Source organism: Macaca mulatta, chromosome 3 (assembly GCF_049350105.2).
Source record: "Macaca mulatta isolate MMU2019108-1 chromosome 3, T2T-MMU8v2.0, whole genome shotgun sequence".
NCBI lineage: Eukaryota > Metazoa > Chordata > Mammalia > Primates > Cercopithecidae > Macaca > Macaca mulatta.
The window spans coordinates 196074323-196089056 of record NC_133408.1 but is presented as its reverse complement, the minus strand read 5'-3'; the positions used below and the strand labels follow the sequence as shown (position 1 = coordinate 196089056).

Genomic DNA, 14734 nt, shown 5'->3' with positions numbered 1-14734 from the left:
AGAGGGCAGAGACCCGAACCCAGAGCGCTGCGCTGCAGGGAGGGGATGGGCTGCGGGCAGGTGCGGGGCGCGCGGCGCGGGAGGCGGCAGGGACCTTGCTGGAGCCCCGGCGCAGGGACGCGGGGTGGGGGCGAGGAGGGTCGCGGGGCAGGAGGGGGAGGGCGAGGGGATGAGGGGTCTGGGGGCGCGCGGAGTGGGGGAGAGCGCGGGGCGGAGCCCTTTGGAGAAAGTGGTTCCAGCGGGGAAAGGGGAGTTTTGGACTCCGCGTGTGACGGTGACTTTTCTGCAGGGTTTTGGCCCCCACCCGTCACCGCAGAGGCCTGCAGCTGTAGCGGAGCAGGGCGGCCGGGGCCTTCCCTTCTGCGGGCGCCAACGTCCCGGGTCCTGGGCCCCGCGGCCAGTGCCAACGCAGGAAAGGCCCGGGGCGCCAACACCGCTTTGCTGTTTCCCTTCTGGGTTCTGTGATGATACATTCAGCCCAGCGTGTTTGCTGACCCTAAACCGGCCCACTCCCAAATCGTGGTTCTCGAGGATCCCGGGTCGCGGCGCTGACACGTGCGGGGTGGAGCCCGCTGAGACTGTGGAGGGGTGACCGCTGGCCACAGTTGAACTTTCAGGTTCTGGAGGGACGTCCGAATCCAAACACATATATATGTCTATAGAAAGTGCATATATGTGCATACTTTTTATAAGTGGAAAACACAGTTCCCCTGGGATCCAAAATATTTTTTTCCTGTTTTCTGAACTGTTCGTCCTCACCACGCGGCCCAGTACCCACCCGGAGTGGGCACCCGAAGGATGTGGAATTCAGAATGTCCGGTGGTAGAAGTACATTAAACTACTTTGTACCCGGTGAAATCACAGGAGGGTTTCTCCTGGATTCAGGCAGGATTCTGACAGAAAAGGTGAATGCATCCGTTTTTAAATGTTAGAGTAACTCATTCATCGGAAGGAAATGTTCCCACCACAGTGTCATAGTTTGGGTTTCACAAATAAAAGTACAGGTGGAGATCTCGGCTCTCTCACTTACTGGGTGCGTGTGGTCTTGGGCAACTTACTGCACTTATTTTGAACTTCAGTCTCCTCATTTGGAAAATGGGAGTGATAATATCCGCCTCAGGGGACTGTAGAGGGATTAAATTAGGTATCGTGTGAGGCCCTTTGCCAGGGCCTAGTGGGCAGCAGTGCTCAGGAAATGCAGTGTCCTTTCTTCACTTTGGTCTCAGACGATGGCCAATGAGACGTACCACCCGGGTCAAATGAGTGTCTATGTGGAACTTTATTCAATGCCATTCCTTATTAATGGGCACCTTGTGGCAAAAGTTTACACGGGAAAGAAATAGGCTGTTGTAGAATTGTTAAATAATATTGAAACCTTGTTTTGATACAGTCTGGTTGGGTACAGATATACCACAGAAAAATTGTTTTTAAACTAAGAAAATGGAGACAAATGAACATGTTTTATTTGAATATAGATCATTCCATTTAAGTTTTAATTTAGCAAGTTGAAACCACAGGTTTTCAAACAATGGCAATTTCAGAACTTGTGGTATGTGAGTTTTGTGTCTTTTCCTCATTATTTAAAGCTCCTCATTCTTTGAGAGTGTAGTAAAGTTCTATCATTTCAGACATCAGAATTAGCATTGAAAACATGGGATTCTTTATCTGGATTGATGAAAGTAATTTATTGTTTGCTGTGTCAAACACAGCATGCTATTTGTCACATTGTGGTTTGTGTATCTTTCTAGAAGCTTTCAACTTTGATCTGAGGCAAAGTACACTCAGTAGCACAGATGACAGAGCTAAAAAAAAAAAGGCCAGTGATGTGCATTGTCACTCACAGAGACTCTAAATCAACAAGCATGGAGACGCGGAGTAAAAAGCCACCTGACTTTAAAGAGGCTTGTACGTTCTTGTGAGAGAGCAGACCTCTGCCTTTCTCCGGGGAGACAAAGGTGTAGAGCGATTTATGAGTTAAAGATCGGGTTCACTGTGTGCAACCCAAAGGCACCTCCTCAAGGCCAGAGCCTGGTCCTGGCCTGCAGCCTTAGGTAAACACTCGCATTTAAAAGACCGCGCAGAGCCAGGACTCCGTGCACATAAAGGCGGCTTTCTTCAACTGTCATCAGAGTGGATTTTAGAACGTGCTTTTAATACTTACAAGGTTGATGTTTGCCTTTTAAAAAATGCTATTTGAGATCGTTTCTTATTTAACTTTCACCTTGGCGTGCCTTTTACCTGATTCGTGGCAGCATTAAGGAAACTCACCTTGTTGTGAGACCAGACAAAGATTTAGAGCAGTGTCGCACAGTATGACCTTTTAGAAGTCAAGGCTCCACCAAATCCTTGTTTAAACACCATAAAAACTGGATGAAAAGCAACAGCATATAATCTTAATCTGAACATTTGGTCTCAGATTCTTTTTATTGCGCTTGGGTTGATTATTCGGTGAGATAAATTAATCGTGTCCCAGGATAGCTGTGTACTTCCATTTCCTTTCTGATTTTTAACAGACAATGGCTCAGATCAATAAAACGGCAAAATAAAGAGGTTTGGAATGAGGAACATTGTTGCATACCTAAGTCTGTACTCTTCTAGAGAATGATTCTCAAAAGAAATTCAGCTATGCTGTTAAATCTGCATTTGCAGAGTTATTAGTAGGACTTTTAAACTTGTATATTAAAATGATCATTAATAGCTGCAGAATAACGCATGGTCCAGATACAACTATTTATTCAAGCATTCCTTTAGTTATTGACATTTTCTGTTATGTGTTTTGCAGTAATAATATTCCTGTGCATTTATACGTATGTACCTGGTGTATTTTAATTCAAGCGTATTGAGCTAAAAAACACATACACCTTTAAAATTTTATAGTTCTATGAATTTTAGCAAATGCAAACTGTCTTGTAACCACCATCGAAATCACAATGAACAACACACTCATCATGACAGAGTTTCCTGGTGCCCGTGTGCAGCCAGTACCTCCCATCACACCCAGGTGGGACCGGCTAGTTGCAGGAAAACAAGCTCAGGGTTCCCACTGATTCTACATTACGGTGAGTTGTATGATTATTTACAATGTAATAATACAATGTATTACAATGTAATAATAATGGAAATAAAGTACACAAATGTAACGTGCTCAAATCATCCCAAAACCATCCTCATCCCAGGTCCATGGAAAAATTATATTCCATGAAACTGGTCTCTGGTGCCAGAAAGATTGGGATCTGTTCTAAGCCTTCTCTGGTGAAGTTGCCCTTTGGTAAAAAGCTTTCCTATGTAACACAAATGTGTCCATACTCTGTGTCCTCTAAGAAGTCTATCCACATAGTTCCTGCAGAGCCTGCCCTGTTACCAGTTTTCCAGCTGTATTCCTTCCAAGTCCCGGGCCATCTGTTCATACTGATGGCTCCTGCAGTCTCAGGCCATCTTCTCTTTGGGGCAAAATGAACAGCCAGGTACTTTGCTGGGAGTCCTGCCCACTGCAAATATTTCCCTCAACACTGTCCTTCAGAGCCATCTCTCCATTTCTGGGCCAATGTAGCACGTATTGTGCACAACCATCTGTAAACGAGTCCTGAACCTTTGATTTCTCAGTCAGCAGGTGGAGGATGCTGTTCCCCAGGCTGCAGCACGCTCGAGAGGATGTGACGTGGCAGAGTGCTGAGACGGGGATCTGAGCCATGCGCCCATGCGGCTTGTGCTTTAGAATCATTTTGGGTGGAGCCAATATTCGCCACTTCAACTCAAGAACGGAGAGCTGCTGTGGCTTTGTGGTCGGAAAACACCCAGTTCATGGTGAAGCGTAAGAACACAGGAGAAGTGGGGCAAACTCTCCCTGCCTCCCTGCAAAAAAGTTTTAAAGAATATTTCCAAATCAGATATATGAAGATTCTATTGATAAATTAAAATGAACAGACACTCAAGTAAGCAATAAGCTGTGTTTCTTGTCATTAGGTCTTATAGATCTTACCTCAGGAATTTTAAAGCTCACCTATTACTTGCATCCAAGATTCTCTTTACCTTTACCAGGTAAAGTGCCTTCGTCGTTTGTGCTGCTACAACAGCACATCTGAAACTGGATACTTTACAAAGAATGGAAATTAATTTGCCCAAAGTTCTGGAGGCTGGAAGTCCAAGATCAAGGTGCTGGCATCTGGTGTGGGCCTTCTTGCTGTGTCCTCAGTGATTCTGATGCAGCTAGAGCTGGAGGACCACTGGCGGAAGACAGGAGACAGCCAGCTCCCTCCAGCAAGCCCCTTTACAAGGGCATTTAGTCTCATGGCCTAATCGCCTCTTAAAGATCCACTTCTTAATACCATCCCATTGGCAACACCTGGATTTTGGAAGGAGCATGTTCAAACCGCAGCATGGTTTGCTATGTGATTTTGGTTGTATACAGCATGGCTGTATCATGCTAGGCAGAAATATGACCTTATTATTGTCTTTATTTGGAGGTTAAACATGGTTTAAGGAGATGTGTATTGGTACCAAAGTGACAAAGGGGGAGCTTGGGATGGTGGATTTTGGATGTCAAGGTGACAGGGTGTTAAGGGATGCCCAGATACCTGACAAAGCACCATTTATTCTTATGCTTCATTGGGCCCTGGGCATGGCCCTCTTCTGCTAAAAGGGAAGTCCAGTTGGCCTGGTGTTTGATTAGAATGAATGTGCTGCCCCAGGCATGTCTGTGAGGGAGTTTCCAGAGTAGTTTGGTGTGCGAGTCAGTGGACTGAGTGGAGAAGATCTGTTGTCAATGTGGGTGGCATCCTTCAGTCGGCTAGGGGGGCCCGGATCGAGCACAATTGCAGAGGAAAGGTGGATTCTGGCCCCTTCTTCCAGAGCTGGGACGCCCTTTGTCTCCTGCCATTGGACATTGGAACTCCAGGCTGTACGGCATTTGGACTCAGGGACTCACACCAGCCCCCTGTGCACCACCCTCTCTGGTACTTGGGCCTTCTGCCTCACACTGAGAGTTACAGCACTGGCTTCCCTGGTTCTGAGGCCTTTGGATGTGATCTGAACCACGCTGCCGGCTTCCCGGGGTCTCCAGCGTGCAGACGGCCTGCCATGGGCCTCCCGAGCTTCCATAATCAAGTGAGCCAATTCCCTGATGAATCCCTTTCCTCCAGCTCCTATGAATCACGTCGGTTCTGTTTTGAGATGCCTGGCTGAAATGCTAGGCATTGCAACACCAAAGATGGTCTCTATTTCTTTCTTTAAATCACACGCACAAAGTTCAGTGGCAAGCTGTGTGTAAAAGGCAAGATTCCACAGGCATTCCCACACAAAAGGCTTTAGTGACTCCCAGGGCATTCGCTCAGCAAAAGTTAACACTGGGCACCTGCTCTGTCCCAGGCCCTGTGCTGGGCAGTGGGGGACAGCAGCAGGCAGGAAACTGAAGTCCCTGCTCTGTGGAGCTTATAATTTAGTGTAAGGCACGGCTAAGACTCATCCCAAGAAATCAGTGAGCAGACCACAGTGCACAGGCCCCACTCCAGGCCATTAGGTAGCTCAGCTCATCCGGGAGGAACAGTAGCTCCAGGGGAGATGCTGACTCTGTCTTGGGCAACCTTGAATCCATGACTGAGGCGGAGCATTAAAGAATACCCAGTACGTCTGGGAATGACACAGAGCTGGGAGAAACAGGACATGCCTCATCTTTCGCTCATGATTGAATAGAGAAGTTGCCAGGAACTGATGTTTAACCCTGGGCTGTCCACTGGAATCACCTGGGAGCTTGAAAAGCGCCCCGATGCAGTCCGATGCTCTGGGGAGCGGGCCCCGGCGTGTGCGTCTCAGCAGTGTCTTCATCTTCTGTCTCCACTGGGCTCTGGCCACGCTTTCTCCACAGCAGTCCTCAAACTTGATTCTCACAGCAGCAGCAGCAGCAGCAACTGGGAACTTGTTAGACATTCAGATTCTCGGGCCCCACTCCAGACTCACTGAATCCGAAACTCTAGGAAGGAGACCCAGAAATCCATGCTTTAATGAGCCCAGGTGACTCTGATGCAGCTAAAAGCTAGAGAACCACGTTCCTGGAATACCCCTTTTCCCCAGCAGTACTCATCTTGCAAGACTTGGCTCACGTGCCCTCTCTGGCAAGGCATCCCAGCATCTGTAACTCCCTGTCCGCACAGGCAAGTCTTCCTAGCACAGCAGACAGAAAATCGTGATGGTGACTTTGTGCCTGTGTCTCTGCTAGACCTTGAATTTCCTAAGAGAAGGGATTTTTTTTTTTTCCTATTCATCTCTTCATACTCTGGAGCCTAAAGTAGTACTTGAAACCTATTGGGAACTTCAAACCAGTCTTTCTCTTCGTAGCCAGCGACAAAAGAAGAAAGTTCTGGCTGCAGTGCTGGGCCTCTGACCAGCTGCCCGTTCTTGCTCCAGGGCCTCCTGCCCTCTGGCTCCTGCTTGCTGCCGGCTCCTCCACTTTTCTTCCTGAATTCAGAAACAGAAGTGGGACTAAGTAGCTCCCCAGCAAGGCACACACCAGGTGCTCGGGAGGCACAGATGCAGCTCCTGACTCAATCTCTAAGCACGGGGCACGTTCAAGTTCAGCACCCCGGCGTCCAATGCAGTGAAGATTCAAGGGGGAATCTCAAGACGTAGCTGTGGAGTCTTAGGACAAGGGAATGAATACTATTTATGTATTTTTGTCTTTAATTTGTCTTCTATAAGCCTCAAATGGGGATTAGGTTAGAATCTGGTGTTTTATGTTCTAAGTATAAGAATACTGAAAAATCAAATCTGATTTACTTTTCCTCCTAAGCACCGATCAGTGCTGTGCTAGAACTTTCCCTTGGTGTGTGCTGGGACTCATCTCCACAACAGTTCACTTTAGCCCTATTGGTTCTTTTAAAATGGACAGTTTTACAAGGCAAATCTTTCTAATATTGGAAAGGATACTAGAAAGGAACACATATTTACAGAGCATTTACTACTCACCAGGCACTATTTTAGGTAATTTTGCATAAATTGTCTTATTTAATCCTCATTCTACCTTTTCAAATGGGAAGCACATTCTAAGTTAAGAAAAAAACAAAAACAAAAAAGGCCAACCAGCCCAGAGTTAGAGCCTAAGAGACTCGTTCAGAGAGGTAATAAGTGATAGTGATAGAATTGGTAAATATTTATTCAGAACTCACAGATAATTTTGTGTTTAGCACTTTTTCCATACACTAAGCTTGTAGGAGGTCCATGAAATAAAAATTATTTTAAATGTTCAGTTCTGGTTTATAGTCACTGATAAGTTGTTCTGAAACAATTTGAAATTGTTTCTAATTTTAAGGAATGACAATGATGTGACATGTGTTGATTTAAGTCCAACTTTGACATTTTGTGGGAAGAAATCCTATAATTCTAGACACTAGATTTATGCCAAGAGTAATTACTTCCTCGTGTTCTGTTTATTTAGGAATTAGCCAAAACCAGAATTTTTCCAGATATACTGTTTTCTTTAACTAGTAGGAAAAGAATCACCAGCTAACACCATTCTCAGAGTGGTCTGACCCTGCTAAGATCGTGTCATAAACGTTGGGCTTCACTGTAAGCACTTTTGGTCCAGAGTTCAGTTTCAAACAATGGACCGTGCAGAACTGGGCGTTCCGAAATTCTTGACAGCTTTCCTGTTTGCTCACTGGGGAGGGTAGATAAAGACTCGCTTAGGTGCCTCTTATCTCTAGAATTCTGTAGATGTCGTTGGGGGGCTGGGAGCCTGGGACAGCTCCCCTGGCATGGACCAGGGCTTTTCCTACCTTCCAATATGCCTTCGTTGTAAGATATTAAAGAGGAAAAAACCCCAATAAGCAAGGACATATTGAGTGCTTGCTCTCCTGTGATACTCACAGATAGGAGAAAATATGTGACAATAAAAATCCCCTTGGGAACAACTAAGATTACTTGGCTCATCGTCCTTCCTCTGTAGAAGAGTAAATTGAGAAGAAAGTAAGTAAATTGGACAAGGTTGTAGATTATTTATGATCAGCACGAAGTCGACTCATCTGATCTAATAATGAGTCCACGGCACCTTCAAGGTGCTTATCGCTTAAATTAAGAAGACTGGTGGCCGGGCGCGGTGGCTCAGGCCTGTAATCCCAGCAATTTGGGAGGCCGAGGAGGGTGGATCACCTGAGGTCAGGAGTTCGAGACCATCCTGACCAACATGGTGAAACCCTGACTCTACTAAAAATACAGAAATTAGCTGGGCGTGGTGACAGGGGCCTGTAGTCTCAGCTACTAGGGAGGCTGAGGCAGGAGAATCGCTTGAACCCCAGAGGCGGAGGTTGCACTGAGCCGAGATTGCGCCACTGCACTTCAGCCTGGCCACAGAGTGAGACTCCATCTCAAAAAAAAAAAAAAAAAAAAAAAAAAATCACTTAACATCCGCAAAACGAGGAATAACTAAGCATCTGTCCATTTGACAGGAAGCCAGAGGGGCGGATGGGTACCAGGCAGGGGCTTGAGAAAGAGTCTCCTCAGGTGGACGTGGGGGCAGGAACGTCGCCGTGTGTTCAGGGCCAGGAAGGAGCCTGGTGGGACGCAGCAGCCGCAGTTGGAGGAACGGGCTGGTGGGGAAGCGGGTGGGGTCATCGCGGAGCCCACGGGGCTGCAGGGGCTGGGCCCGGTGTCCTCCAGTCCTCGGAAGATCGCATGGAGGTTTAGGAGGCATCCGTTTTCTCCCCCGTGGTCTCTACATTTCCAGAATGATTTGTAAATACTTCTTTTGCCGGTCAACAGAGCTTTCCGTTCCATTTTTAAACACACCTGCCTTTCCAGCAAGTCTGGGGCCTCCTGAGGCTGGAGCCCGTCTCCCGTCTGCAGCCCGGTGCGCGGGGCTCGGGGCTCGCGTGGCCTCGCAGGGGGAGCGCGGGGCGCCCCTGTGTTTGGAGGGTGGGCCGAGGGTGGTCGTGGGGGAGGAAGCCAAGTAAAGGGGGAGGCGCCCAGGGCCGGATGCACGTCGGGGGAGCGGTGCTTGGGCTCGGGTGCCCCGGGCCGCCTCCTCTTCCGCCTGGCACCTGCCGTCCCGGGCCGCCCCACGGGCGTCCGCGGAGCCTCCCTCCTCGCCGCCGTCCCGAGTCGCCCCGCGCGAGGCTTTTCCAGGTGCCCCGCCTGGACCGAGCCGGAGTTCCTGGGTCCCCCACCCCCAGCTTCTCCTCCGCGGCAGGTGCGGGCCGACTTTTCTCCGCAAGGTGGTCCCGGGACTCCGCGCTGGAAGCTGAGTGGGTGGGGGCCGCGCGTCCTCTCCCTGCCCGCCTCGCTCGGGGGGCAGATCTGGGGGCCTCGGAGGTCACGGCCCAGATTGCCTTTGCGTGGGGTGAGACGGGAGACCCCGGGGCTGGGGCAGGAGAGGCGCCGTCCCCAGAGATTTATCTGCCGGGCTTCGCTCGGGTGCGGGGAGAAGGGACCGCGAGGCCTCAGAGGCGCTGGGAAGGTGGAACCCACGGGACCTGTGGTGCCGTGCGTGGGGCTGAGCGGACAGGAGGCTTCGCGGGGAGCCCTGGAAGGTGGGCCTGGGGCCAGGCTGCGGGGTGCCGTGGGCTGGGTGATGAGGTGCCAGGTGAGGGGAGTGGGGCGGTGCCCAGGTGTGGAGGGCTGGGCGGTCCCCTGCTGAGGGGGTCAGGATGGTACCCAGGTTAGGTGGGGGAGGTGCACAGGTGAGGGGTGGTGGGGTGGTGCCCAGGTGTGGGGTGCCGGGTGGTCCCTTGGTGAGGGGGGACAGGGCAGTGCCCAGGTGAGGGAGTAAGGCGGTGCCCAGATGAAGGGGGGTGGGGTGATGACCAGGTGTGGGGTCCAGGTGGTCCCCTGGTGAAGGGGGCAGGACGGTGCCCAGGTGCCAGCAGTGGAGTGGTGCACAGGTGTGGGGGTTGGGGTGGTGCCCAGGTGTGGGAGACCGGGTGGTCCCCTGGTGAGGGGGGCAGGGCAGTGTCCAGGTGCCAGCAGTGGGGTGCCCAGGTGTGGGCAAGGAGTGGTATCCAGGTGCCCAGGTGCTGTGCCCAGGTGCAGCTTGGCTGCAGGAGCCAAGTGATGAGGGTGCTGTGTGGGGAGAGGCGAACTGATTTCTGCAAGAGAAAGTAAACTTCCTTCTTCCATGCAGATGAATAAGATAGAATTAATTATATAGATTATAATTATCTAGTTATAGAGATAAGAATACGTTTTATTCTTTAGTTAAGGGCTCCCAGTTAAAACTAGCTGAAAACAATGACAGCTAAATTCTATATTATGAGATGTTGGCTACTTATTAAATTCATTATCAAAAATATATACATACATATTTGCAGTCCAATTGCATTTCATAGAGCACAGACCTGAGCAGCACCTAGCAAGGGCAAGTGTGCACGAGACACTTGTTCCACAATTTTGTACCTTTCTGTTTCTAATGGCCCAACTGGTCAACTGTGGCAGGGCGATCATGAACCTCATACAACAGCAGAAGTGCTGGAAATTTTAACTATTTAATTTTAGGCTTAGACTTAGCTATAAATGCTTTCTGATGAGAAGTTCTGTCTTTTCCTTGAATGATTTCACTTCATTTCGTTTTATGTAGTCTCCATTCAGTCATGAATATCTTCCCCAAAGTACCTTTGTAAATCATTTTTTTTTTAAAATGCTGTAGTTTACTTGTGACAAGCTATAAACTGTATTTGAATTTTTAGGTTAAGTAAGAAACCCATTTTATCTAATATTGCAGCAAAAAAAACAGAACAGTTCCAAGAAAAAGAGGATAAAGTACTTGTTATTCTAGTGATAATACAACTGAATAAGAAAGATTTTCTTTTTCCTTTTTAGTCTTGAGTTCATGAGCTTAGGGAAAGCAGGCTTCCCTCTGCTTCTGGCAGCCTTGGCCATGGGGTCTTCACTCTCCTGTTTGGGCCTCACCTTGCAGGGGCTCCTCACCTTGCAGGGGCCATCCATTCCATCTGCCTTCCAGTGTCAGCCCAGGCCTCCTGTCTTCCCCTTCTCAGGCCCTCCTGGTGGGATCCCATCGCATCCCCTGCCTCCACTGTCATCTGCTCCACGTGGTATCTCCAGGGGGACCTCTCTGCTGGGCTCCAGGCCGCATAGCTGTGGGTAAGGCACCTCCCTTTGCACGACTTGTCTCCTGTTCTCTTGGTGTGGAGCTCACAGCCCTCTGGCCTAGACGTGGGGCTCTTGCAGTGGCCCCTGGTTTAGCCTCCACATCCCATCCACCCAGCTGCTCACGTCACACACCTGGGCCTCATCCTTGATACCTTTTACTGAATCCACCCTATGTGATGACTTGAATCCTGCGGGTTCTCTCTCTTGAATGTGTCCTGAATCTGCCGTTTTCTCTCTGCTGCCCATGGGCTAGGTGGCCGGCATGATGTCCCACCAGGACCCCTGCAGTCCCAGTGCACCCGCCTGGTCATCCGGGGACCTTCCTCACTGCCTGCTGCCTGCACTGTGTGGAAGGACAGAGGCTAAACGAGGAAGCCTGGAACTCTGGTCTCATGGACATGGCAGCCTGCCCACCACCCACGCCTGCCCAGCCTTTCTTCACGCAGCACGTAAGACTGTTTTAAAAATACAAGTATTATCCTGTCCTGTTGATGAGTCAAATGATCCCTCACAGTCCTGGTCTTGGAAGCCCCTGGGGCCTGCTCGTGGGCAGCCTCTGTCAGTGTGGGTGCGGGTGATGGAGGCTGGGGTGTGTGGCTGGCAGTCTTGACCAGGTGGGTGTGCATTTGGCCACAGAGCTCAGATGCAGGGCTGTGGCTCCAGCGCTGGTGGCCGGGGTGAGGGTAGAGAGTAATGCAGAAGCCGTGGCACTCTCTGGCCTAAGCCACTTATTCCAAAGTAGGAAACAATCTTCTACATGAGGTCAAGGGGAAGGCTAGGAAGAGGGGGAGTGAGAGAAGAGGAACAGGAAGCAATAGACCTTGGGAGGCTTTGGCGGGTCCTCTTTATTCTGCAGGTGAAGGAAGATAACAGAGGTTCTTTGTCACGGAGTTACTAGAATCAGGTTTGTGTGTAGGTAGACAACCCTGAAATTAAAGCAGGTTTCTTGCAGAGGGGAGTGTGTAGCCACAGCCCTAGGGAGCTCAGCAGCTGCCCCTTCCGCAGGCATCACAGGGGCTTGGAGAGCTGGGAATTGCCCGGTGGGACTGGATTCCTAATTCTGTGTGAGTCATAAGCCCTCAGGCGACTTCCAGACTGAGGAAGCTGCGGTGCATTGGTGGAGGGAACGTGGGAGGAGGTGAAGGCTGGGGAGAGAAGGGGGGCCTTTGGAGGCTGATGTTGAAGACAAGCTTGGCTTTGGCCTTTTGCGTTGATGCTGGTGAAGATTTTCAGGGCCTCCCTCCCTGCACCCGCTTGTACGTGTTGAAGATCCAGTCCTAGAGCAAATGCATGGGGAAAATAAAATACACAGTCCCTGTCTTCAGGGGACTTGAGGCCTCATCAGGATAGGAGGTCGGCACACGTGAAATAAATAGGAACATGCGAACGTGTGCCTGGGTGCTAAGTCCGCAGGGCTGGGTTTCTTGATGTCTGTTACCTGGAAGATGTAAAGGAACAGAAGAAGCCTTTCTTAGACATAAAATGCATTTGTAAGGTGGAATCTACTCTTGGCTTACTTCAAGATGCATTAAAAAAATGGACATCATCCTTATAAATCCCCTAATCCACAAATGAGTAGTAATGGTGTATAACACTGGGGAAACATTATTCCTGGTGTGTAGTGGGAAAAAAAATTACTTTATCTCTAGATGGTAGTTATTTTAGAATTTTCTAAAAACATTTCCTGGTTTCACGTTGCCCTTTTTCTGTGGTTTGTAGTTAAAACGTGGAGAGCGGAATCTTCTGGGCCCAGGTAACACACCTTTGCTCCGACATTCCCTTCACTACTCACTGGCGAGCTCAGTTGGAAATTCGCTCCCAGTAGGAGGTTCCGCAGCAGACACATGGTGAGTCCCGGGAGAACTTCGTCTTTTAATTGCAGAATGTTAAAGAAAAAGTCACTCAGGTAGCAAAGATTGGCTTTTCAGGGGTGCTTTTATGGAGCTATTAACTCCGAGACACCATTACTTAAATGTAATTTTTATTATTACAATTAAAGACTGATTTGATTTTATGAGATCATGCATTTTTATTTTATGGAAGTTTTATAGTTAAATTCAATTTAAAACATTACTCTGTATTTAAAATAAAATATAAGCAAGTACAGTGTTAAAATTATACCATACTTCTCTTGCAACTGATGTTAAAACTCCATGCAAGTGATCACTTTGGTAGAAACAAATGTTTCCTGATACAGCTAGGTAATAACTCAAGGAAAGTAAACTTGGTTCATTCTGTTTGTGAAGTTACCAGCAGTTGTCGGCTTATTTAAAATACCAAGTCTAATTAAGTTTATTGTCAATTTTTTTTGTGTGTGAAACATAAACGTTGATTTCCTCTCGGTTGATTCTTGGAGGAAGGAATTTCTTTGGGTCAAAGGGAGCTCTCCTTGCTACTTCAGTGTTTGCAGTGTGAAGAGTTGTAAAAGCTGAGACTAGCCACTCAAAACGCGAGCTTCTGGTCCTGACATTTCACAGAGAGAGGGAGGCTCATGAACCGACTAAGACATGGTTGTGCGGCTAAGATTTCTGTAGCTATGATGCTGCCATCCAGGCCGACTTAAGACGGGAAGTTTCCATGTGAGTTTTTGGAAGGTTTTGGGGTTTTGTTTTTGATGAAGGAAAAGAATGTGAAAGAGTGTTTGCACCAGACAGATTGAGCTGTTAGTAAACATGCACCCTTTAAATTAACTGATGAGAAGGACAAAGAAGGTGCTTTGTCGTTGTCAACTGGATTTGTCTGAAGTCACAGAGGCAAACAGGTGAAGGGGCAGTCCCTCTTCAACTCCCTAATGGAAAGCAGAGATTAAACCGTGCAACGAGGAGAAGTTGAATTGGATTCTTCCTCCCATTTATTTTGGCAAAAGCTTGCTCTTCTTTCTCTCACTTGCCTTTCTTGCTGGGGGAAGCCTGGTTTTTCCAGAATCAAATTAGCATAGGGACAAATATTGCTCAGGAATGTGCGTCCTTTCAAGATCCTCAGCGCTTGTGATGAGTAAGCCTCTGTGTAGTAAGTGGCTGGAGACACATCGTGTGGCAACCCCCGCTTCTCGGCTGGACTGGAGGATAATTAATCTCACTCTCAGCACTGCTGAACAGACAGCACTGTTCAGAGTCAGGGACGATGGGTGGGCCAGGCCCTTACAAGACACTGTCCTTAAATCGGGTGCTGGCTTCCTATCAGCACGTTGCTTTAGTCACTTCTGCCTTCACTCTTTATAAAAAACAGAAAAGAAAGGATAGTAGGTTTACAGGGGACTGTTTTGGTCCTGGGAAGAGAATGCAAAGCCCGAAGGAATCCTAAAGGAGGAGAAATGGGGTAGAGACCCAATGGAAAGGAGTCGGCCTGTCCTAGGAGAAGGTGGGCAGGTTACCTTTTCAGCAGTTTTCGTTTGCAAAATATGAGTGTCTGGGTTTAAGCTGGCATGTGTCAGAGAAATGCAAAAGAGCCAGTATGGAAATTTAAGATTGGGTGCTGAGTTTCTTCTTTTGGTAGAGTTTTTTTTTGTTTTTTTTGTTTTGGGGGGGATAGTGACTTCTAGTAACTAAGCAGAGTTAGGGTTGTATTTGCTCTTCAGAGTTGGGGGTTTACCATCAGAGGTTGAATGCGATAGTAAGGAGGTAGAGGTGTCCTGGGGTGCAGT

At 48.5% G+C, this 14734-nt stretch overlaps 1 protein-coding gene across 3 annotated transcripts in view; it reads left to right on the top strand.

Annotated features, from left to right (window-relative positions):
• Positions 1 to 248: 248 nt before the first annotated feature.
• Positions 249 to 14734, top strand: part of LOC144340036 (uncharacterized) — a 112085-nt gene continuing 97599 nt past the window's right edge. For all 3 annotated transcript variants that reach the window (XR_013415758.1, XR_013415757.1, XM_077997806.1), the window contains exons 1-4: positions 249 to 9175; positions 10977 to 11082; positions 11345 to 11540; positions 12811 to 12938. Coding sequence is in view for 1 of the 3 variants with exons in the window: in XM_077997806.1 (XP_077853932.1) it covers positions 11484 to 11540; positions 12811 to 12938 (185 nt within the window). In the remaining 2 variants the exon portion in view is untranslated. The remainder of the gene's footprint in view (positions 9176 to 10976; positions 11083 to 11344; positions 11541 to 12810; positions 12939 to 14734) is intronic.